A 26708-nucleotide genomic window follows, 5' to 3' on the forward strand; every position below is an offset into this window, starting at 1 on the left:
GACACATGGAAAACTTTTTAATTCGTTTTCATCTGAATAAAAAAGGCTGCTAAGGGGGTCGAAATTGAAAAAATTAGTACTTGGGGGGTCATCAGATTTTTATCTGTAAACTGTTTCACAAGATTTGAAAACACTTTTTAAAGATTGCGACAAGCTGGTCTGATGGTTATTGTACTTGACTCACTGTTTTTAGGTTTCGATCTCAGCTCGAGTATTTTTTTTACTTACAAGAAGTGAATTGTTTAGAAAAAACATAACCCTCGCATGCACATGTCTCAGTTTCTTTCCATTTTTTTTACTTCATTTTCAAAGGAATTTAATATTATGTTTAATACCAGGCAACGCTGGTGAGGTTACAATGAATAAAAAACATTAATGAATCTAATTTGGGGGGAATTTAAAAAGCTAGAACTTTCAAATAATCATTAAAGAATTAAAACTTGTTAAATGTTGTATAAGCACATTGTGAGAATTTATTACAAAAGTTTTAAATTCTTTTGAATTAAAAAAAATGTTTAACAGTTTGAATTGGCAGTGGATTACAAATGCAATCTGCCAAGTTCTGTTGAGGATATCACATCACTTCCACGATAGCTTTGGGAAAAGTATGAATCAATATGTCCTTCCTTCATACATGAATGAAATATTAGAGTAGCCTTGGTAAAGCAATTAGTCTACATGAAATAAAACACTGAAATAATTTAACTTTTACGACTTGCACAAGGTATAGTGGTACCTTTATCAAGTAAGTTGATGACTAAACATACATTGTAGATGTGTGCCCGACTCAGTAAAAGTTGAAGCCGAACATAAAAGATGCTTAAATACTTCCAGCAATTCTTTCAGCAGTCATTGTATGTAATCAGTATTTTTATGGGAAAGTGCTTTTCCTTCTTGTTGATAAAAACATCTTGTATTTTTAAATATATTCCAATTAATACAAATCATTTCTTTATTTCAGATGGTCATCCGATCAAATGATGTTAAGCTTAGATTTGAAAAACTGGGACTTTTCAAATCAATTAAAATAATTGTTGATAATATACGAAGTAGGTTGTTTTGTTTTCTTATTAATATTTTTTTAAATTATTTCAATTAAATTTTGATTGACCTTATTTGGTGATTTTATTGATTAAATATTTTAGTCTAATTTGTAATTTATATAAATAAATACTAAAAAAAAACTGTATTTGCAGTTGTTTTTAATTTTTGATTATTCAAGTGAGACATAAAGTTTTGAGATGTTTAATAATTCTCCAAATTTAATGCATAGATTTCTGATTTTAATTTCTAAGATTGATAGTTAATTTACTATTTCTCCATTTACAATTGATATTTTCTGGGCAGTTTACTGTGTTGGTGTTTGTGGCGAATTACAAGAACAAAGAATACCTTTAGGAGATTTAGGTTTTATTCGACTAGAAGAACAGACAATACATATACAAGATGGCGACTCGGTATATCAAATAAAAGGAGACAATTTCCTAGAAAGGGGCAGACTACTCTCAAGTGATTATTATTTTACTACAATCACCACCACATCAAAAAGAAGTAAGCTGTAATGTGATGTCATTAAATTACTAAACAAATGAATTAGTGTCTTTACAGGTCTAATTGATTAGGGGGTTTATGACTCGAGTGGAACGACACAGGATTTGTGGGCTAGTTGTGTGTTTTTTCACAGAGTCGTTCACAGTTCTTTTAGGGGGTAGTTCATAATTCTCCTTAGAGGACTAACTTCCTGGCTGAGCTGGTGTTGGCATATCTACAGAAATGTGCAGTTCCTGATCATTGTCTCTAGGGGGTAGACTTCCAGGCTGGGTTGATGTAGGTAAATCCCTGGGAATATACTCTTGTGGTGATTCATTATGGCCTCTGCCCTTGAGGGCTAGATGCTTAAGTGAGTTGCCTCACTACCATCTGATTTTCTAATGTGGGCATGTTGTGGATTTGCTTCTATCAGTTCGACCTCATCGACCAGTGGTTTGTGTTTGTTGTTCCTGAGATACTGTTTCATCAGTACTTTCCCAGCGTCTTAACCAAGCAGGTAAGGTGATCCCAGTGGTTGAGTGTCTGTTAACTTTGAATAGTCATTCATGTGGTGTAGCGTTGGTTGATGTACACAGCAATGAATGACTAGCATGCAAAGCTTCAGCCAGGACTTCTTCCCAGCGTGACTCTGGAGGACCTTTAGTTTTTAAAGCTAGAAGGATTGATTGCCAGATAATGCTTTTGTACCTTTCCACTTGGCCATTGCCTTCCGGATTATATGGAGTTGCTCTACTTGTGACAACTCCATGATTGTGTAGGAAAGTTCTTGTTTCTTGGGAAAGGCATGAAGATCCTCTGTGACTGTGTATGTACGCAAGCATGCCAAAGATAGAGAATAGATTGGGTAGGCAGCTGTTGACAGTTTTGGCTTCCATGTTTGGGCAGGCATAAGCAAAGGTAAACTTGGAAAATTCATCTACAATAGTTAGTAAATATCTGTTCCGAGATGAAGAAGGTGATCAAATGAAGAAGGCGATCAAATGGCTGAGTTGTTTTGACTAGATGTAAGCTAGGTGGTTTGTGGAAATTCAGTTTGATAATGTTGCATGTTTGGCAATTAGCTGTCACTGCGTGGATTTCTTCAACTGAGTATGGCAAGTTTCTACTTCAAATAAAGTGTGTCATTCTGGTTACACCTAAGTTACATAGGGATTTGTGTAATGCTAACAGTTTGTTGTCCGTAAGTGTAGCACAACTTGTTCGCGTGAGAGTGTCTGCTGCTACATTCTCTTTTCCCTCTCGATACTGGATGTCAAAACTAAAAGATGCAAGATTAATTCTCCTGCTCAGTATCTTTTCATTTTTCATTTTGCCATGATTTTGTGTATCAAACATGAATCGGACAGATTTTTGGTTTGTTTTTAGAATGAAGTGCCTACCAATTAAGAAGTGTCTCCATTTCTCGACAGCATCAATTATTGCAAGAGCCTCTTTCTCTACTGATGCATAGTTTAATTCACTGCCTTGTAAAGATCTTGAGTGAAAGGCAACTGGTTGATTGTCCTGACTAAGTACAACAGATATAGAGTTGTGGGATGCATCGGTTTTTATAACAAACATTAGATTGTCACTAATTGCAGTTAGGCTGGCATTTATCAGGTCATTTTCAGTGTCTGGAAGGATGTTAAAGCCTTGCCTGATAATAGAAAGATTTTTGCAGATTTCAGATTTTTAATTTTGTCCGAAAATCTATGCGAACATTCCAATCACACGTTCCAACGACTTTGTATTTTGGGATGTTGGTAATTCGACAAGTGTGCGTAGACATTCTCGGTCAGGCTTGATGGTTCCCTCAGATATCCGGTATCCCAAATTTTCACTTTTCCTCATTGTAGGTCCAGTTATCCAATCTGGCAGCCCTCTGGAAACGCTGAAGATTGATCTCGTGTCTTTCCAAGGTAGTGCCACAGATGATCAAATTGTCAACATATGCATAAGTTTCCTGTAAACAATGTTTTCCAATGAATTCATCTATTTTCATTTGGAAACAAGCAGTCCCATTAGTCACTTCAAAAGGCATCCAAGTAAACTGGTACGGTTGACCCCCAGACTGGAAAACAGTATAAGGCCTGTAATTGGGATGTAAGGGGATTTGGTGGTATGCACTTTTCAGATCTATTGTACTGAAGTATTTATACTATGCAAGTTGGTTCAGAGTGCTTCCAATGTTGGGCATGAGGTATGCATCTAGCAGTGTATATTTATTGACTGTTTGTGAATAGTCAATAACTATTCTTTTTATGGTTACCATCCTCTTTCATGACCAATGGTTGTGCCCTCCATGGGGTTAGACTTTTCAATAACCGCTGTGTCTCTGAATCAATGAACTGCTGGTCTGGCTTTGAGAATCTCCACGGTTTGGTTGCAATAGGTTTGCAATTTTTGGATAAGTTAGCAAACAGGGTTGGAGGTTCAACATTGATAGTTGTGAGGGCACAGAATGTTAATATTGGTGTGCTGCCACCATATTTGATGACAATACTTTCATATTGTTCTTGGAAATTAGTACCAAGGATCACATAAGTACATAAATCGTTAATTACATTTAAATTAAAATTCCTGTACTCAGGTTCAACAAGGCTGAAGTCCACAACACAATATCCTGCAATTTTTGTGGTCTGTGCTCCTGCAGTCATGCGAATTGATCCTGAGCTTCAGCTTAAATCTTTTGGCAACATTGTGGCTTATAAAGCTTCTATCAGTTCTTCTACTGTCGATTAAGGCTTTCAGTTTATGTCCTTTCAGAAACAAATTAGTGGATACTTTAAACCTCAGTAGCAGCAGAAAAGATGGTAGAGAGTGCAGGGCCGTTACTATTTGATATTGACTGAATAGCATCGACAATTGCAGCTGAATGATTGCTGGAATTGCCTGAATGGCACAATTTTGAAAAATTTCCGATTTTTGAACTTTTATGGCAAGTTACTTGCCTTGCTGGACACTTACTTCATGGGTGGCATAGATTTCCACAAAACCAGCATCGTGGTTTTGTGGCGGCCAACGTGGCTTCCATAGATGTCCCCTTTTCTCTAGAAGCAGCAGTCATAGTAGGTGTGGGACAATCTTGCTGGACAAAGACAATAGCATTCTTTTGAGTAAGGTCGAGAGACCGAGCTTGACTGTAAGCGTTCTGTAAGTCTAGTGTCCTATTCGCCAATAGCCTCTGTCTAATAGGATTGGACTCAAGACCATTCTGAATAGCCTCTTCCTTATAAACTTCAGCTGTGACTGGTTTGTAGTTGACAGATTTTTGTGAAAAGAATAATTGTAACATTACCAAGATGAATACTTCTTGGCTAAGAGGCAAAACTCATATAAAAGTGTCAATGTTTTCAGAAATCCACATCGAATTCACTTTTTGCCACTTTTAATAGAAATTTGTAGGAAATATATACTTGTTGAGATAAACAAGTTAGTAAATTTTCTGTTTGATACTTCTTCAAATATCAGTGATTTCACATCCAACGTGGGAGTTGTTGGGAAAACCAACTCTTAAGAATAAAACTCATGTCAGGAAACAAAACACAACTAACTGGTGAGCTACCATTATATGTCTCTCTTAAAGAAAAAGAAGTTTCAGATGTGTGCTATGTTTTTTATACATCAATCCTGACACTTTTTGGTTTGAATTTCATTGAAGAACTGGATCTTTTCAATATTCCCCTAAACTCAATTTCAATTCTTTCAATATTAATGTTGAAGCAAATGCTGAAACACGTTTTAAGAACACACTTAATGCAAAGTTCATTAATATTTTTTCAAGAAGGTCTTGGATGTTGTACTAAAGTTAAAGCCACTTTAAAACTGAAGTCAGATGCAAAACCAGTTTTCAGATTAAAGTGTCCTGTACCATAACTACAGTATAAAAAGAATTGGACCACTTTCATTCAACAAGTAGGAGTGATCCAATCTACAAATTACTCATCTCGAACAGCATTTATTGTTATTGTGAAGAAGGCTAATGGTAAGATATGCTCATGTGTAGATTTCTCGACCAGGATTAAACAACATACTGGAAACACATCAAATATCCACTGAAAATAAACGGTGGAACTTGTTTTGTCAAACTGGACCTTACAGGCATGGATTTCACTGAAGACAAATGCCAATTCTTCCAAACTTCTGTGAAATACCTTTGATTTTTATTTGACAAAAATATTGGAAAACCAGATCCGGATAATATTCAGGTAATAAGCACATGGCAACTCCAAGGGATGTTTCAACACTATGATCTTTTCTAGGCCTTGTAAATCATTATGGTTCTCTTTCTTACTAGAATTGCACAAGTTACATGGGCCTCTTAATAATCTCTTAGAAAAATATACTGAATGGAACTGGTGAAGCATGTGCAAAGAATTATTTAAGAAAACAAATCACTTCTTCATTTCTATTGCTTACACACTATAATCCATCATTAGACATTACTGTTGTGACGGACACTTCAGACTATGGGTTTGATTTTTATTGATGGAAACAAAGAAGTCATTACACACTCATCAAAATCATTGACACCCACTGAACAAACTGAGAAAGAGGCTGCAGAAGTTATCTACGCTGTAAAGAAACTTCACAAAATACTATATGGTTGTCATTTTACTCCGATCATAAACAACAAGCCCCTAATAAGTATTTTTGGTTCGAAGAAAGGAATTTCAATCTATACAGCAAACCGCTTACAAAAATGCTTGTAGATCATGACTTTTCCATAAAAATACCAACCAGGCACTAAAATTGGCCAGGCAGATGCATTATCCAGAATTATCTCTTCTCATCAAAAAGCAGTGAAAAACACTGTCATCGCTATTATATCTGTGGAACGTGAAGTTGTCTCTGGACTTGTTTCTACAGTGAGATCATTACCTGTCACTTCGGAGATGATCCAGGAGGCTACAGCCGCACATCCATTATTACAGAAAGTTCTTAATTTCCATTTCACAAGCTGGTCAAAAACCTGCGCTGACCAGCAACTTCAACTATTTTTTCAACAAAGATTTTTATCTGAGATTAATGGAACTCTCCTTTTTGCTGAATGTGTTGTTGTCCTATTCAAACTCCAGAACAGAGTTCACAAGCAATTTCATTATGGACATCAGGGGATTAATCGAATGGCATGTGGCTATGTGTATTAGACAAGTAGTTAGAGGAACTTGTAAAGAGTTGTATCAAATGATAACTGGTTACAAAGTCTCTTCGGAAAACAATATTGCATTCAAGCAATTTCAGCAGGTTGGGCGTCTCTGAAATCTTAGTTTTTAATAATGATAACCCTTCCATCCAGATTCAAATGGACAATCTGAACGGTTAAGAACTAACTCTTGAAGTTAAAAGGGAAAAGGAACTACACAAGAAATCATGGAGATATTTCTAAGTAGCTACAGAGCTACCCAAAGTCCAAATTGTCTTAATGGGAAATCTCTTACTGAAGCACTGATGAACAGTGAAATATGTTTTCCAACAGATGCTATTCATCCATCATCAAATAATCTTCACAAAAGAAACAAAACAAAATCAGTTTGATTGACATTATGGAGCAAGAATACATTAATTACTATCTGGACAACCTAAAAGCAAATTTGCATAATTTTCTTATTTCAATTCAAGCTAGGTTGAAAAGCTGCTGAAACATCTCATTATATCAATGAAGCATTTGACCCAGGAACCACTACTGAACACGCAGCACAATGGTGGTTTAAGAAATTTTGTGGTGGTGATAAAAATCTTGAAGATGATGAGTGTAGTGGTCGGTCATCGGACGTTGACAATGATCAATTAAGAGCCTTAGTCGATACTAATCCATGCAAAACTGTTCGAGAATTTGCTTCTTAATTAGACGTAATGTATACAATGATTTCTAACCACCAGAAAGATTGGAAAGACAAAAAAAACTTGATAAATGCATGCCTCATGAATTGAATAACAATCAAAAGAAATGCAGTTATGAAGTGACATCTTCTCTTCTTTTTCGCAACAAGAACAACCTGTTTCTCAACTGGGTTGTGACTTGCGATGAAAAGTGGGTTCTTTACGACAACTGGTGATGCTCAGCTCAGTTTAGTGGTCTGTGACTGATCTCATCCATTACAGTTCTTTTAATGCAGGCGAAACCATTATGATGAAAAAGTACTGTCAAAAAGGATGAAATGTATCAGAAACTTCGATAACAACACCCAGCATTAGTCAACAGAAAAGGCCCAATTCTCCTCCATGACAATGCCCGACTGCATGTTGCTAAACTAACCCTGCAAAAGTTGGACGAATGAAACTACGAAGCTCTGCCTAATCCACCATACTCTCCAGACCTCTTTTTCAAGCATCTCGACAACATTCTGCATGAGAAATGCTTCAAAAACCTAAGTGATATCAAAAGTGCCTTCAGAGACTTCATCGCTACTAGAATGCAAGATTTTCACATTACTGGCATAAACACACTTGTTTTGTGTTGGTGCTTATTTCAATTGATAAATTTTTGCTTGAGTGAAGATATGTTCATCTGATTTTAAAAATTAAAAATCGCAAGAACATTCTTGTCAATCTGATGTAAAATCATCTATTTGGGTCAGGCATGCAAATCAGCTTCGTCACTAGTATCTTTCCAAAAAGGCAATCAAACAACACACTCCTTCCCTTTTAAGCATAGTTCAAACCATTTTTCCAGTCTAAATTAATAGAAAATAATGAGTCTGCTCCCCATGTTGATACATATTACATTTCTGTATTATATTGTGAGGGGGGACTTATTCTTTTTTAAACTTTAGAAGCCAGAAGAACTTTAAGTAAGATACTTAATATCTGTATTTTATATCTGGTTGTATCGATATTATATATGTTTATATAATTAATATCTATTTAATAGATATAAATATTTATATTTTATACCTTTATTTGACGTACACCAATATTGAAATGTACTTAAATTCAGTTATGTCATCACTTAGTGGTGGGATGATTAATTGGAATCGTTAATCGTAAGAATCATGTATTTTGGGGGAATCGGAATCACATCGTTAAAAAATACCTTAGATTTACAATTCTTTTATTACAATTCTCTTATATTTTTAAGTTGAACTGTTTGTTTGAAGTGAGATTAATGCTCCCAAAAATTTATGATAAAAATGTCAGAACTTTTCATGACATATGATGTACAAAAATTTTATTAACTACTTTAAAGGTAATCTTTATTTATCTTAATGAGTTTCATAATTTCTTTGAATTTTTTCTTTCTTTAAATTAAAAAAAACTTTTTTTTTTTAACTTTTAGCTTAACTTGCTTTTATATTTCACCATTTCGTTTTTTAGTAATAAATGCTTCTCTACATTAAAAACCCACCTTGTGTCTAACTCTGCCCTTGTGGGGAGGCAAGTAAATAGAAAGTAATATGACAGCTGAAAAACGTTTATCGACCACCATAAAAGCATTACAATACATTTAAACTCTGAAGAATTTCCGCCATGCGAACTTGTTGTTCTAAGTTAACTAGCCACTGCTTGTGTTTCAAACTTTTTAAAAAAAAAAAGCACTTGAAAATAGTAAAAACATTAACGCTTTTTTTGTTTTGGAAGGAGGGATTCAAGCGCCCCTATTATCTCAAAGGACCAGCTATGTAAACACTTTGCAATATTTTTCAATAATTATTTTAAAAAAAAATTCTTTACAATCAATTTTTATTTAAAATTAAGAAATTATTTTCTAAAATATTTTCTTTATATATGTTTACATTTTGTTTTTAAGTAAAATTAAGAAATTAATTTAAAAAATATTGTTTATATTCGTCTTCATTCAAAAGGGTTACTTTTCAGTAGCTTTACTGCTTGTTAACCTAAATTTTTCGAATGTCAGAACGAGGCTCGTGTACGGGACCTACATATCTAAGCTTCACCAAATTTTTGTTATGATTTTATGTTTTGTTTTGTTGGTTTTTTTTTTGTTTTTGTTTTTTTGCCGGAGTTTATGTAATTATTAACAGGAAAATCGGTGAAAGTCAAAATGGAATCCATGCTATTTTAAAATATTATTTTCAAGTTTAATTAAAGTTTTACGATACCCTTTTCTTATTATTGTTTTTGTATTCCTTTGTTATTTTTTTTTTTTTTTGTCGAATTTAACAAACAAAGAAAATGAAAGCAAAACAAAACAAAAAATTTGGTGCTTATGCACTTATGTTACCATTATTTTTTTTTAATGGTTAAAGTGCCTCGCCCAATGTTTGAAGAGTTTCTAATTGTTTTTTAAAGGAAAATTGGTAAAAGTCAAAATTAGCACTTGTGGCGATAAACAAAAAGCTTTAGCGTGTACGTACCTCTCATGGAATGTTATTTGGTGCTAGTGCACTTATTGATCTGCGCTATTTTTAAATAGTACTTTCAAGTTTAATTAAAGTTTTATGATACCTGTTTTTATTAAATTGTTAGATGAAAGTACAGAATAGGTACACAACACCCTCCCGTCCTCATGTTAAGAATGGCTTTCTAAATAATGTCATTATTTCAACACAGCAATATAAGTGCAGAGTACCTTTTATTTTCTTGAATAAAATAAAAACTACTCAACAAGAACATTACTGTTTTTGTTTTAATAATTATTTTTTATTCAAAAATAAAAAATAAAAATTTCAATTGTTCAAAACAAAGTTTATTGGGATTTTTTTTAATTACCATATTTTTCATGAACATGCTCTAAAAATGTTTCAAAATTATCTAATATTTTTTCACTTTTCATGTTATAAGCCTCTTTATAAATGGCCTCATCGACCTGAGACCATTTCATTTCTCCTACTGATCCCGATATGTAATTCAGTCTTCTTTTAATACAAGACCAGTAGGCTTCAATAATGTTGGTGTAAACACCAGTAAGCGGATCCACAAAATTTTGTGAATGGTTTATAGTCCCATGAACATAATTAAACTTGAAAATAATATTTAAAAATAACGTGGATTCTTTCCTTGTAAAAATAATAACTTCTCCCTCAGTCGAACAACGTACAACATCGGAGCCAATGCGTATTTCGCTACAGGGGTAGCATTCGTTACGTTCGCCCTTTTTCTTTAATATATAAAATAACTTTTGAAATTGATTGTTATTAATTTCATGGTGCATGTTTAATTCATAGTGTTTGAGGATAGACAACTCTAGTCCATAAACACATTAATCTTGTGGCTTATGTAAGCCATCTTCCTTGATTCAAGGGCCCAATTTTCTAAGTTAACTTCTCCACAAGAAATGCCAACAGCATACTCAAAAAGTAGCCTCTGGTCTTCACACTTAAATTATTTGTTTCTTCTGCTGTCAGATAATGATGATCGGGAGGGACACTAATTTTTTAGAATTCTATTTGAAGCAAATCTTGATAATTATTGATACAAAGTTTGCCCAAAGGACCAGTAAATGTTGTTGTTGTTCCATTGATTCATTTAAAAATTGCTGTAAATGGCAGTTCTTCTAGTGGAACCTGAAAATTGGAAAATCTGCATCTTTAATAATAGAGCCAGATTACGTAAATACCAATATTTCATTTTATTTTCCACAAAAAAGAAACATAATTGCAGGTGAATCTATAGAATTAATTTTACCTCCTTGTTAGGAGGACAAGTGCAGACAATGTGCCTTTTTGACAATTTTCAGTCTTGCACTTTACTGCAAAGTCATCACATCTCAAGGCAGAAAATTTACAGCTACAAGAAGATATATCAAACGGTCTGTGTAGCTGTTCCTTTATTCTTTTCACTTTGATTGCTGCCAGAGATTTCCTGTCAATCTGTTTGGTCCTCTTATAGCAAAATATATTGACCTTCTGTTCTATATAATGTTACCTTAACAAGGGCAATTGTGGATTAACTGCTTGCCAAATACTAATTATTTCCTTGGCAATTAACTTAGAAATCTCACAATTTTTTAAGTTGGGATAACTGTTTTTGAGGAAATAACTAAACTGGATGACTTGTCGTGAAGTTGGGGGTGCTGTTTCATCCAAATGACAAGGTGGACCAGCAAATTTTGTGAACCACGTCTTTTTTTGAACGTCATGCTTTTACTGACATTCTAATCTGAAAAGTAAAATAAATAAATGGATTATAACTGAAGGAAACTGTATTAGGCTATCTTCCAGTTTCATACATAAAAAATAAGTGCTAGTTATAAAAAATAATGAAAAACTTTGTAGAGTTGAATTAGATATATTGAAAAGAGAGGACCAAACCAACTCAGAGGCATAGTAGTGTTTAGTTTAGACATTTTTAGCAGATTTTAGCTCCACCTTCGATAACATGAATTTATCTATAAAGAGATTCATTCTTGCTGTAGCTGTGCCATTTTAAACAAGTGTTTAGAGTTGAGAGTTTGAAAAACCAGTGCTTGTGTATCTATGTTACTATGCAATTTTTAATAGTAAAATTTTTGTTTATTAAATTTTTAGGTGAAAGTACAGAATAGTTACAATACTTCCCATATTAAGAATGGCTTTCTAAATAAGTTATTTTAGCATAATAACATAGATGCACACATAACGAAAAACCTTTAAATAGAAACAAAATTTTTCAAATAAATGCCAAAAGTGGCTTATTACCTTCATTTATATGTAAATAGATGGGAACAAGTGATTTTGTTCAAAACGGGTCAAAATTGGAGGGTCGCTGGCCCCAAACGTGATTTGACCACGTCGACGCGTGAAAATGGCCCAAATTTCGCCCCCGAACACACTTAATCACTTATTGAAAGCCACAGGGTGCATTTTTTTTACTATAAATGCATTTGTATCATTAAATCTAACATTCCCATTGGCTATCCCACAAGTATAGGGTTTTTAGGGTATCTCAGAGTCCAAAATGGGTCAAAATTACCCCAAAATTAGCCAAAAATGGTCGGACATCACGGATTTTCCAAAATGCACCTCCCATGGGCCCAAAGACACCTCTACGTGGCAGAAACTGTTGGGAAATGCTTGAAGCAGGCACTCTCCTAACTTTTGCACTGTTAATGAGGGGTATAAGGACCTTTAAAAGGGGCTAAATATGGCCGATTTAGCCAAAGAGAGTCAAAGAGTCCCTAAGAATCAACATAGGTTGTCAAAAAGGGGCTTAATTTGAGTTATAGATGGAAAATTACCAAATAAGGAAATGTTTTCTTTCTGTAACAATGCAATGGCATCTTTAAATAGACACGATAACATTGCATTGCATTAATTGTGAATTTGATTGAACTTTGCTTTCTTTTCCAGTTAGTAAAATGCAATGAACATGGCTGGTATAGCAGGGCAGATTGACGAAGATTATAATTACGACGATTGGACTTATCTTCTGCTTGATTCTCTTCCAACTGAGGCTGAATGTGTTCAAGCTGTGCAACATCATGCTGCCAAATATGGTACCACGACACAGAAAAATCATATTCACCAGTTCTCCTTGCGATTACTACAATTGTGGCAGAAAGCCTTTGGAAGTGATGTTCGTTATGTTACAATTCCTGGGATAAAACATAAACTTGATCGATCGCTAAAAATTTACGACAAAGATGTCTACAAAGCAAAGGGTTCCAGACGTGTGAATATGATTAAATGGAAACGAGAGCACCATGTCCTTCTCAATATACTTTCAAAAGATGTGAATCCTGATGAATTTGATGTACATGAACGAAGATTCTTTGTCGATCAAAAGTCTCTCTCTCGCAAATGGCTCATTGACACTTTCCACGTCTATATGGAACATGAACGGTTTCTGGCAGAGCAAGAACTGCACAATCGTTTGGATTTGGACGATGATCAATTTGAAGTGGAGGATATAAGTGACCAATTGCCAGAGCATGATACCTCAAACAATTTGAACTACTCATTAAACAGATCGGGTACAATCCGTAGCACTGTCCCATGTACCGAGATCGCTACCCAAACACATGTCACTTACAAACTGCATCAATCTGGAGATTCTACATCTGCTGTGCTCGTCAATACTGATCAGGAGGACGACGTTGAGTTGAACGAACCATGCATTGCCATCTGGGATACGCAGAAAGGCCGAGAGTGGTTTGTTGGTATGACACGGGAGAAAATTGGGATTGATGAATACATTGTAGAATATTTGGAACCACTTCCCAACGACAATAGAAAGAAAACATGGCAGTATCCTTCCCGAATTGAAGAGCAGAAGACATTGAAAATTCAATTTTTGTCGTGCAATGTCATTGGTGCATGGAACTTGACAAGACGAAAACCAGTATTTGTGCTAGAGAATAATGATGTGATTGACAAGCTCTTTAATGCATTATATTGATATTTTACTGTTGAATGATTTTAAAGTAATGTGAAGTGAAGCTGTGTCTTGAAATAACAAAATAATTCCTTTGCTAATTACTCATACCTTTTATCAAGTTATTCAATATATTGGTTACAAATCGAGAAATAGCGAATCGAGGGCCATTTTCATCAATTTTGGGGTAACTATGAGAACAATATGAATTCAGACTCTTCTTGGACAGCATTTTATTGACATTCAATGTTCAATTTACAATTAATTACTTTCTGAGAAGTTGATGTAGTAAAGTTACGATGTTTCTAAAAAGTATCATTGATGAATGAACTAATGATTCATATGTTATGTACCGTAAAGCGTAATTTTGTCATTTTTGGATTGTTTTGACCCTTTTTACATCCCCCAAAGATCTCTAAATACCCTAAATACAAATGGATAAGATAACAGGGTGGTTATTTCAGTCTTCCAACTGTAAAAAGCCATACAGGAGTGTTTATAGGAGCCCGATGAGATATAATACCTGCATTTTGGGGATTATCCGTGATTTTCGTTCATTTTTGGCTAATTTTTGGGTAAATTTGACCCATTTTGGATCCTTAAGATACCTTGAAAAGCCCTATATAGGTGGGATAGCCAGTGAGAATGTTAGATTTAATGATATAGAGCCATTTATGGTCAAAAATTGCACCCTGTGTGGCTTGGGAAGTGCGTTTTGGAAAATCCGTGATTTCCGACCATTTTTGGCTAATTTTGACCCATTTTGGACTCTGAGATACCCTAAAAAGCCCTATACTTGTGGGATAGCCAATGGGAATGTTAGATTTAATGATACAAATGCATTTATAGTCAAAAAATGCACCCTGTGGCTTTCAATAAATGATTAAGTGTGTTCGGGGGTGAAATTTGGGCCATTTTCACGCGTTGGCTATAGCCTACCCCTACTTTAAAGGAGTTTCCTTATTTACTTGTATTAATCTTTGTGGGTTATCTGATTTTAAAACTATAATTTTAGAAGAAAAACACTGCTTAAAAACAATTACTCCCTAAAAATAAAAGAAATTAAAATTTGATACTAATTTTCTGCAAAGTATTTTTTATTAAGTAGATAAACTTGAGAATTTACATGGTTATGTTTCGTAAAGAATGTGTAGAATAAAATTGTCTATATTTTTGTTGTTGTTTTAATATAAAACTGGAGTATTACCATATTTTAATAAAAATTTCAAATAGAATTTGATGTGAAATATTAGGTTGGTGCAAAAATAATGCTTTTGACATTCATTTGAACGTCAAAAAATGACATTGTTTTTGTGTCAACCTAATAGAAAAACAAATTAAAAAAGATAAAACAAATGTTTAAATTCACTGCATACACTTTAGATATAATAATATATATTTTAAACAAGTCTTTTTCGTTTTTCCTTTCGAAATAATTAAGCCTAAATCGTAATGTCTTAAAATTAAATAATAAACAAACATTAATTTTCAATATCAATAATGAGCGTGTTTTGCGACGGTGAAATCTAAAATGTTTCCACCCCAAAAAAGTTCCTGAAATGAAAAAGCGAACTTGTGTCGTCATTATTTAAAAAACATAATTTTGCCATTACACTTAATAATTATTTTATGAATTCATTATCCTCACTAAAAATGTAGTTTAAAACATATTCTAAATAATGATTCCATTTTCTTAATAGTACAGATTGTTTTGATGATGGGATGTTCTTGACAATTCACCGAAAATCTTTTAATCGCTTCAATTTTTCAACTTTTAAAGTCATTTCCTCAAGCAAAGATAACGATTTTGAGAAAAATATTTTGTGTAGGTCTTTTCTATGTCAAACCCCAACTATCATCCCCATTGCCTCACCGGGGTTCCAAAATCAACCTACCCTAATGCACATCAATTTTGTTCAGCACCTCTTACTCTAAAACTGAAATTATTAAATAAAATGACAGCTCAATCTAAACCTGTGACCAAACTAGATGCAAACAAAACCAAAGCACCTTTTTTTTTTTTTTTTACAAGGTAGTCACCACTTATCAAGGCCCGAAAGCCACTTGAGTTATCAAAACATAGAGCTTCCCCTAGACGAGAGCCATCTATTTCAATTGCTGCCAGATGGGGATCAGAGCATTGATGATGTAGAGATAGGAGCTTGATTTTAGATGCATTAAAAGTAACCAACCACCTCTTCCCCCACTGTACCACGCGCTCAAGATCAGAGGAGAGAGAATCAGAGAGAACTTTGTCATTTACGGCCTTTGATGTGTTGCCATAGATGGTTGTGTCATCAACATAGATGTCAACAAATGATTTAAGTATGTGTTTTGGGAGATCATTGATGCGGATCAGGAAGAGAGTTGGGCCCAGGATGGACACCTGAGGGACTCCAGCATTAATACTGTGGGCCTCTGATTTTTGTCCATCAACCACTACTCTTATGAACCTATCAGAGAGAAATGATTTAATGATTGAGAAAACATTTCCAGTTATACTGCAGCTGGAAATCTTGTGAAGTAAACCTTTATGCCATACTTTGTCGAAGGCCTTTGATATGTCAAGAGCAATTGCCCTAGAAAGGAAGCCTTTGTCGAGAGATTTGCTAATCCTATGAGATATAACCGTTAGCACATCTGCTGTAGATCTTGCAGAGCGGAAACCATATTGCATGTCACTAAGAAGGTTGTTTCTGTTGATGTGGTTGACTACTTCTTTATGTAATATGGATTCCAATAACTTACTCATGACACACAGGAGACTTATTGGTCTGTACTGAGAGGGAGATGACTTTTCACCTGAATTCTTAAATACAGGGCATACTGATGAGGTTTTCCAGGGTGTTGGAAAGCACTTCTCCTTAACGCAACGCTTAACAGTTTTGTAAGTATGGGAGCAAGTTCTGGTTGGAGCTTTTTTAGCACTATAACTAGAATCCCATCAGGGCCAGTTGCTTTACTGGAATCAAGGTTCTTGATTAGCTTGACGACCTCACACACAGATATTTGTATGTTACCTAGCGTATTGTCTGTTATAGGAGGAAATACAGGGAGTTGATGGCCTTCGTCGCATAGGGTAGAATTAGCCACAAAGTTCTTGGCAAATAGTTTGGCCTTGTTTGATGCTGACGAGATGACCTCTGGTCCATTGATAATGGTTGGGATAGAATGCACGCTTCTGTTCAGGATCCTGTTTGCTATTTGCCAAAACTGGTGGGAACCAAGCTGCTACTCAGCTACTTTGAATTTAATGGACTGAGCATATAGCTCTCTAGCATTTTTTATTACTCTTTTACAGTGGTTGCTGGCGTTCCTGAAAGCAGTTTTAGTCTCAGTGCATCTATTACGTTGGTAGCTATGGAAAAAGTGATTTCTGTGCGCGATGGCAGCAGCACATTCTGGGGAGAATCATGGCTGGCTGCTAGGTTTTTGTTGGAATTTTTTGGATGGTATGAATCGGTCTATGCCTACAATTAACCATTTGGTCAGGTCTGATACTATAGAGGCCACATTTTTTTTAAACATGGAATGCAGAGATAGATCAGATATGAATGTATGGAAGCTATCCCAGTCAGCTATAGAGTATCAGTATACAGTACGGTTGAGAGGTACGTCTGAGAACTTATTACATTTCATTTTTATCTTAACTGATACAACAGAGTGGTCGGAGGATCCTAGAGGAGATAGAATGGAACATGAACATAGTTCAGGGGAAGTTGACAGGTCTAGAAGGCTTGCATACTGACCGGTAGTATCGGGCACACGGGTGGGCTCGCAAACAATCTGAGTGAGGTCATAGACAATGGCAAAATCATGACAGAACCTTCCCTCATCATCTGTCTTATTTGAGTGGGTCAGCCATTCCACGTTATGGACATTGAAATCACTGCAAATGTGAATGTTAGCCGAGGGATCTGCAGACAGGATGTGGTCTATTTTCTCAGATATGCTCTTAAAGATAGTAACCCTGTTGTGGGGGCGATAGAAGGCAAATATAAATGCAATGGTGTAAGCAAGTGCAACCCGCAAGCCCATATAAGGTAGGGTTTTCTCTAGAGATATCCCTGCCACACGGGAAGCCATCTTTAATGTAGGCACATATTCCATGCCCATGGCGATTTTGGGGGTCAGATTTAGATGTTAATTTAGAGTATTCTTTAATTATGAACTCGTCTAGGGAAGTGGTTGGCCCTATGCCAGTTTCGCTTAGAAAGAATATGTCCGGTTGCGTCTCCTGTAATTGGGTTTCAACCTCTGGAAGGTTGGAACGTAGACCCTTGATGTTGGAGAAGGAGACATGGTAGTAGGGGTCTACGTTGGAAGATGGGGTTCTAGGTTTATACATGTTTTTTGTTTTTTTGAGATATTTCGGGTTGAGGTTTAGGGATTTGTGGAACAGGTTGGTATACTTGATTAGAGCAGGATAGAGAGGGAAAGTAAGAGAGAAAAGGACAGGATTTTTTTTTTTTTATGTAGAGCATGATAAGGTAAAGTCGTAACAATTATCCAGTAGTATGGCATTGAGAGGCCCCACCAGAAACTACTGCATGGTCCAGAATCCATTCACCAAATGGCAATACACTAGTCTCAGTACTTTTCACCTGCTGATAGGACAGCCTCCTTAGTGGTTAATCCAAGGTTCGGGTCCCTGACTATCAGGCAGATAATGTCAACCCAGATGAAACGTTTACCTCCAGCACCCTTACTAGTGACATGGCCACAAGGATAGACATAGAAACAGAAAAATTTCCGACATCTCAGACTACTGTTCACCAAGTACTACCGACCTGGAAAGCAGCTTTTTCTTCACTGTTTGTCAGAAAAATCATTCATTTGAATGACGACTGAGGGACAAAAAAGGAGAAGTGAGAGTTACTGAAGCTGCATCCACTGCATTATCTACTCTCCATTTAAAAAAAAAAAAAAAGTGCGAGGGACTTATTAATATCTACTTAGTATAAGTATGGTGCTCAATTACCAATTGAGGACACTGTTTGAAGATAGTCTCCCCTCCCATATTAATGCGGGGATGTTTTTGGCGTTATCTATCTCGAGTTTGAATCTTCGAGCTTCACTTTATAATTAAAATCCAATAATAAACTTTTATCAATTTGTGAAGTCGGCTTATTTTGTATTAATTTACATTTTTTTAGATAATAGTTCAAGGTTTTAATACTCGTGATTTCTATAAAATTTATAACAGTGTAGTAAATCAATAATTTCTTCACTAGCCAACAACCTTGAGATTGTCTGCATGGCAACTGAAAAGGCAAATCGGTTTGTCCGATGTTTACTGCCAACTTTACTTTAGACTCAACAAATTACTCTCTCCCAAATTTCCGTTTGCGGACAGAAGCTACACAGTGATTTGAAAATCATTCCTTCCCTTGTTCATGATGTCATAAAAAACCTAGACATCTGGGCCTGATCTTATCCCTGCTATACTATTAAAATAATGCTCCACCGAGGTTGCTTCAGTTCTCTCCAAACTCTTTGACAAATGCCTTACTGAATCTTGCTTTCCTGACTGCTAGAAAATTGCTTCTGTTTTATCAGTTTTCAAGAATTTTGGTGAGAGAACTGACCCACTAAATTATCGCCCTATTAGTCTTTTCCCTCTCTTTGCTCTAAATCTTTGAATTTTTTATTAATCAAGCACCAATTCTCCACCTAAACTTTTTTCTGATCAACAAGATGGATTTAGGCAAGTGTATTCTACTGCATATATCCCAACTATAGTCTCCAAACATGTATACCACACACTGGATAAAGCAGGGAAGACTAGGTCAGTAGTTTTAGATATATCTAAGAAATAATATATCAAAATATATTATTTTCTGATGAAATAGATAAAAAATCAGAAAGTGGGAATTTCTTTTTAACTTGTGCCAAAATTAACTTGTAATTTGACATTCATAAATTAAAAAAAACGCTTTTATGTTCCTAAAACACCAGATCCTGTTGTTTTGTCTAGTTTTCTTAATAAACTTTAAATGTTCAATATTTCTTTTTAGATGAAACTGATGGTGGTTATGAGGTGACATTTGAAGTGGAAGAAATGCGCCGTGTTAATGGTGGCATTAATACATTGATCGGTACAAATGATGCGAGTTTAGTAAGTGCAATTCTTATTTGATCATTTGTTCATTTATACCATCTTCAAGCCACTCATTTTAGTGAGGAATGACATTTCTTGTCTACTATGGCAATAAAACTATAAAATATCTGTAAAACAGTGACAGTAATTGAAAGTTAATATTTACATTTAGCGTCATCTTTTTCTTTTTAAATTGTCAGAACTTTGATGAGTTATATCTTTTATAATAAAAAACTCAGCTTAATTTATAAGATTCACATTTTGTCACCATTTTATTTGGAAAATAGTGACAAAAGTTTTTTTTTTTTTCAATAATTATGAAACAGTAGGAAACTGTAACGAAATAGCATAAACTTGTGATTTTTCATTGATTGCTTGAAGAACTCTCTTTGCTTTGCAGCTGCTTGGTATGAGATTGCCCAACATGTTTGGTCGTGGGGAAAAGGCCATCTTTGAATATTCTCATGGCACGAGAACAAACCGAGGCCATAATTTCACATTTCTTTCTCCTCTTAAAGGAGATCCGGATTTGTTGTAAGCATGCATCTTTTCTATTTTTAATCCCCAATTTATTTAGCTGACACACACAAATTTACATCTATCCAACTTTACAAATTGTTGTCATAATATAATACTTTATTCATTAAAATAAGAAGAATGAATCTTTTCAACTAAAGCATTTATTTTGAGATGTTTATTAAACATAACTCTAATTTCATCCGAGGACAGTTTTACTTTATGATAAAGAAGCATAAAATGGTGGAACTAAACTATTTTCTATTGTTATTTATTTTATTCCAGTTTTCTTATTTTGTTTTAGCTGAGGATGAAGCAGACATTCACTTGCTATTTCACATAATTAAACCAAGAGATCTTTTTAAGATTCTAACAATTCTTTCGTGTGCAATTGTTTGAATCCTTTTTTTTTTGTTTTTTTCAAGCTCATCGGATATATATGCCAGGTAGTTTTTGAAATTCTTTTTCATGGATCCAGTTCTTATAATTACTGAAATGATGGAATCTTCCTAAGATTCCAGTTTCTTTTCATGCCGTACATAAAACCTTCATATTTTGTTATCTTTTCCTTCTCAGCTTTGTTTGACCCAACATCATTGTGGACACTAACTTCTGCTAAAGTTGCTTCTTTCTCTTTCTTGTCCCATATCACTGTCAGGTTTAATTGCTCCATTTTCAAGGTACATTGCTGTAGGAATTGCATAATCATAGTGGAAGGTGTAGGACTTCTTTCCAACTGTTTTTTCTGGTAAACATGTTCCCAGGAATTGCTGCTGCATTTCATATTCAGCTTTTTACCATCGTCCAGTGGAGATATTTACACACCCCAATGTGTTGAATTGTATAATAGTAGCCGTCTCCAAGAAGATCCTTACAACTGGATATCAGATAGAACATACTCTCTACTTTTGTGCAGCAGAATCTGCACTTGTCATTGTTAAAAGGATTGGTCATCAAGCCTTGATCTTGATCTTCTGATCCTAGTGAAGCAATCCTCTTTTTAGCCTCTCTATAGCCTTATCTATAAAGTTCTGGGGGAATTCACCTAGAAAATACTTGATACATTGTTGGTTGGTCCATTCTTCCAATATTTTATAATAGAAGGTCTGTGTGTATTTTTGGCGACTCTTTTCGGCTATTTCCGAAGTAGTCTTATTTTCTTATTCTGTCTAATTTCTAAGACAAATGTTTGGTCATTTTTGTGATGAAGGGTGTTCAGCTGGCTCATCAGATATTGCCCAGTGCTCACTTAATGGTCAATTTCTGAAAGACCCATACCTTCTGCTCCTTTAAACAGATACAACCTAGGCAGATGCTGGTTCCTGTATGTTAACAATTTTCTCATTTTAGTGTCTAGTCTGTTTATGTTCCTTTGTGGCCATTCAACAATGCCAAAACTGTATGTTATCACAAGCATGGCAAGTTGGTTAATGGCAGTTACCTTGTTTTTGTTTGTAAGTTGTTTTTTACAGATTTTTCTTACACAAGTAATATATTCACTGCCAATTATTTCTCACATCTTGAATTGAATCATTCTCTTCTATACCACGAAATTTGCATTTTGTTCTTTTTTTCTATTTTTTCTATTTTTCTTCCCTCTCCAATATCAGTCTCTTCATCAAACTGCATGTTTTCCGCATGGACTTTTTTTCAGCTTTAATGGAGCACTTGGCACATTTGTCTCTGGAGAAATTATATCCAACCTGCAAGAGTTGATTTAAGTTAGTGTCTGAGTCAGCATGAAGAACGGGTGGTTGACTCTTTTGTTTGAGTTTTGTTGCCTTTTATCGAGTAGTTTGCTTATCAAATCTATTGCAAAAGAGTAAAGGAGATATATAGGTTGTACAACCATGGTCTCCTTGATTACTGGATTGGTTTTATATAAATCAAGGCACTGCTATGTTTCAGTTTTTCTGCTTCTTTTTACTGTCTTCAAAGATTGTCTTATCAATCAACAATTGGTCATTGGTCGATAGTGCCTAAACACTTCCTCTTACACCCTACCTTGTATTTTTCTAGGTACGCTCTGTAGACGAGGTGTCTGCAACCAGGCCAGTGAAGAGGTTTTAGTGAGATAACAGATGGATCTGTACTTATTATTGTGTTTCATTTGTTTTAGGTATGAGGGTTGTATCACCTTTTAACAACCATGTTGTTGTGGCCTCTCCACCCCTCAATAGTATGGTGAAGCAACTGCCATAATGACTATGAAATGTTGTTAGTTGCTTAGGCCAGAAATTGGATAGATTGTCTATGCTAGGCTTTTTGAAATTCTGGAATCCATTTAACTTTTTTAACTATTGTTTTGTTATTCCATATGTTATCTCTGACATTTCTGGTTTGTTTTTGTTACTTTTAGCAATGTCTTGGATCCATTTCACCTCTTGATTGTAGGTACCCTTGTTCTCAAACAGAGAGTTCCAGTAATTCTTCATCTATTACTTTTTCGATGACTTTTCTACCATGATTGTGTCTCTTATAAAATTTTAGAACATTTATGCATTTTGTTTAAACCATTAAATGATTTTTGCCCTATTTTTCTTTTCTTTTTTTTTTTAAATCTTTCCACAAGTTCAAGGATTCTTTCGATCGAGTTTCCTCAGTATGTTCTTCAACTCTCCTAGTTTTGTCTTATATTTTACTCTGTAGATGTTCTTCAGCCATCTCTGTACTGCAAAGGCAATAAGAAATTGTTTTATCTGAGACAGTTCTTTTCTTTAAAGGTTCAGTTAATTTTGGAGATTCCGTTTCCAGCATTTTGTTTTTTGCTCCAGACTCCCATTGCTTTTTTTTTTTTTTTTTTTTAATTTAGGGACTGTTTTTCTAACAGCATAAGAGATCCAGTTCAGCAGTTATGCAGGATGTATTGGATGGGACAAATCTCTGGAGAGCAATATTAACCATTTTTATTGCTGCCCTGGTAGCATTTATAGTTTGGATTTTAGCAGCTGATATCTTTCCTTCAGTCCCATTTTCTAGACCTCTTCAATTGTCTTATATAACTCTTCAGTGGTCTTATATAACTCTTCAATGGTCTTATATAACTCTTCAATGGTCTTATATAACTCTGCAGTGGTCTTATATAACTCTTCAATGGTCTTATATAACTCTTCAGTGGTCTTATATAACTCTTCAGTGGTCTTATATAACTCTTCAGTGGTCTTATATAACTCTTCAATGGTCTTATATAACTCCTCAGTGGTCTTATATAACTCTTCAATGGGCTTATATAACTCTTCAATGGTCTTATATAACTCTTCAGTGGTCTTATATAACTCTTCAGTGGTCTTATATAACTCTTCAGTGGTCTTATATAACTCTTCAATGGTCTTATATAACTCTTCAATGGTCTTATATAACTCTTCAGTGGTCTTATATAACTCTTCAGTGGTCTTATATAACTCTTCAGTGGTCTTATATAACTCTTCAGTGGTCTTATATAACTCTTCAGTGGTCTTATATAACTCTTCAGTGGTCTTATATAACTCTTCAATGGTCTTATATAACTCCTCAGTGGTCTTATATAACTCTTCAATGGGCTTATATAACTCTTCAATGGTCTTATATAACTCTTCAGTGGTCTTATATAACTCTTCAGTGGTCTTATATAACTCTTCAGTGGTCTTATATAACTCTTCAGTGGTCTTATATAACTCTTCAGTGGTCTTATATAACTCTTCAATGGTCTTATATAACTCTTCAGTGGTCTTATATAACTCTTCAATGGTCTTATATAACTCTCCCTCTAGGGCCAACTGCTCATCATCTGGTTTTAGCAATTCCTGAGGTAGTGGTGCTAGTACAGATTTTGGTAGTTGTCCATTCACTGATAGTGGCGAGGAAGATCCAAGGTCTAGTGATAGGCTGTTTTGTGTTTTTACATTGCTACCTACAGGTGGTGAGAAACTTGTACTGAAGTCATTTGCCAAAGCAGATCCTAGTGTTAAATTGGATTTATGTTGAAGTGTTATCAGCACAGACAGTCCAAATGAGTGATTATATGGTTCTGGCTGTGCTATTGGGGTGGTGCATTGCTCAATGATGGGAATTGTGATCGGGTTTTCTAGTGGATTCTGATGTTTACTATGAGAGCTGATACTTGTGTTTTCATCTCCTCCATCTCAGCCTCATTAAAAATCTGCAGACTGTTCTGTTGCTGGCAGGTTATTTTTTGGGGATGGAACATTTCATTTGCTTGGACAGAAGTGGAAGAATATTTCCCTCCAGCTCTCTGTCTTTTGTTTTCGTTTGGCAGATTTTGTTTGAGCTATTCTATAGTTCATAACAGTGTCCATTTTTCTTCCCTCTCCAATCTAGACTATTGTCTTCATATTGTCTCTTCTTCCTTGATAGGAAAGTGATCGTTTTCTATCTTCCTTAGGTATGCATATTTTATGAGGGTGATCTTGTTTTCTGTCATATATATTCTTATTTGAGAAACCAGTGATCAACTGGTGTAGTCTTTTTCTTTTGAGGGAGGTTGGTTTCTTTCATTTCTGATTTGATTTGCTGTCTTGCTGTACTTTTCAAACTTTGAGTAGTGGTAGGAAAACAGCAACACCTTCTTTTCAGCAACAGATTATGGCCAGGATTTAAAGCCTCTTCTCTTTTTTATTTTTTGTTGCTAAAAATGATGGAGATAGAGGGCCAGGATCTTTGTTATCAAGACCTGATGGCTGACCCTGGTTTGGTTTCTGTCATGGTTGGAGTGCCACTTTCAGAGATAGGAAGGTTTGCCTCTTCCCACCTGGTGTATAAACAGATAGAGGGGCCCATTTTACATTGGGTGCTGCCCTGTCAGTATCTGATTTTATTTCTTTTCATATTTTCATGATCAATGACATTTTATTTTTTTATTAAAAGCTGGTCCAATAATAAAGGGGGTACCCCTGTCCATAATCTGGGAGACGTGCTGGATGGCTTGAGAAGACAGCACACCATTGTTTTAAATATTTGGTCACGGTTTACTTCTAATGAGAAGTATCCTTATGTCAGGGTTTCTGATGAACCTATAGATATATATATATATTTATAGAGAGAGAGAGATACATATATACGTATATGTATATATAGACTTGTATGTAATATACTGAGTTTGTGTAATCCAGTAAATTTTCATATACCAATAATTTTTTTTAAATGGCTAAGGGTTTTTTGTGGAAACTTCTTATGACTTTGTTCTTAAATAAGTATACAAAAATTAGGTGACATATTAATATTTAAATGGGCTTTCCGTGGAGATTACCCCAAGGGTAGATGTTTCTCAGATGCTTTTTCCGTTAAGGGAATTTTTCTTTCTTTTTCTTTCTTTTCAAACAATGTTCTATTGTCAAGAGTGTTTTTATTCATATAGTCTGAAGAAATGCTGTTTTTTTTAAATTTTCAAATGATATAATGTTTGAAATTGTCGACCGGGTTATGGAAATAATTGTAACGTAAAATGAAATACACATTTTGTTGCCATCAACACCTTTTTTGAATGTCCTGATTTTGCTTACACAGTATATATATATATATATATATAGAGAGAGAGAGATATAGATAGAGACCGAAAACACCTGTTGATGGTGTCTAGAAGGCATTCAAGTTCTCTACAGTAGATATTCCAATTCTCTCCATATAATCCTTCATGTGACTTGATAAATATGAAACAAAAATAGTAGCCAACTATACTAGATCTGACAATAGTAAATCCAATATTACTAAAATTACTAGAAAATCTGATGATACTGGACTTATCAGGGCATCTAATTATGACTAATATTAAAACTTATTGAATTCATATTAAGTTTGTGTTTCCACACTATTAATTAGTTTGAAACTAGAGTCTTTCATTATTTTTATTCTATGAGATTTTGTTACAACTTTCTTTTATGAAAAGAATATTTTAACATTTTCTTTATTTTAGGTTCAGTACAGGAATCTACCAGTGCTGTATGGAGTATCCCTGGAGTGGTTATACAGAAACTTGTCGCGGCTCTTCTATAGATTTCACTGTAATATCATTTTTGCAAACAAATTTGGCATTAAATCCATTAAAGCAGATTCCAGTTTAACTTTTTATTTCATTATGTTATCATAATCATAATCATTATCATTATCATTATCATAATCATTATCATAATCATAATCATTATCATTATCATAATCATAATCATAATCATTATCATAATCATAAAGAATTAAATCAACAAAAATTGTTTACATTTTTGTGGATTTTTATAAATATTATATTGCAATAGAAAAGACTTTAGTCAGACTTAGAAAATGCTATTGAAACTCATACGATGCATTTTTCTTGCATTTT

General features: G+C 34.7%; 1 protein-coding gene across 2 annotated transcripts in view; it reads left to right on the top strand.

Annotated features, from left to right (window-relative positions):
• The window catches only part of LOC145276868 (sorting and assembly machinery component 50 homolog), a 394045-nt gene that overhangs the window by 243919 nt on the left and 123418 nt on the right, over window positions 1-26708 (top strand). For both annotated transcript variants that reach the window (XM_080128269.1, XM_080128270.1), the window contains exons 4-7: window positions 962-1049; window positions 19803-19903; window positions 20286-20419; window positions 26310-26397. In XM_080128269.1, the coding sequence (XP_079984395.1) occupies window positions 962-1049; window positions 19803-19903; window positions 20286-20419; window positions 26310-26397 (411 nt within the window). The remainder of the gene's footprint in view (window positions 1-961; window positions 1050-19802; window positions 19904-20285; window positions 20420-26309; window positions 26398-26708) is intronic.

The sequence above is a fragment of the Euprymna scolopes genome, chromosome 5 (genome assembly GCF_053919585.1).
Source record: "Euprymna scolopes isolate OS-2025 chromosome 5, ASM5391958v1, whole genome shotgun sequence".
Taxonomy (NCBI): Eukaryota; Metazoa; Mollusca; class Cephalopoda; order Sepiida; family Sepiolidae; genus Euprymna; species Euprymna scolopes.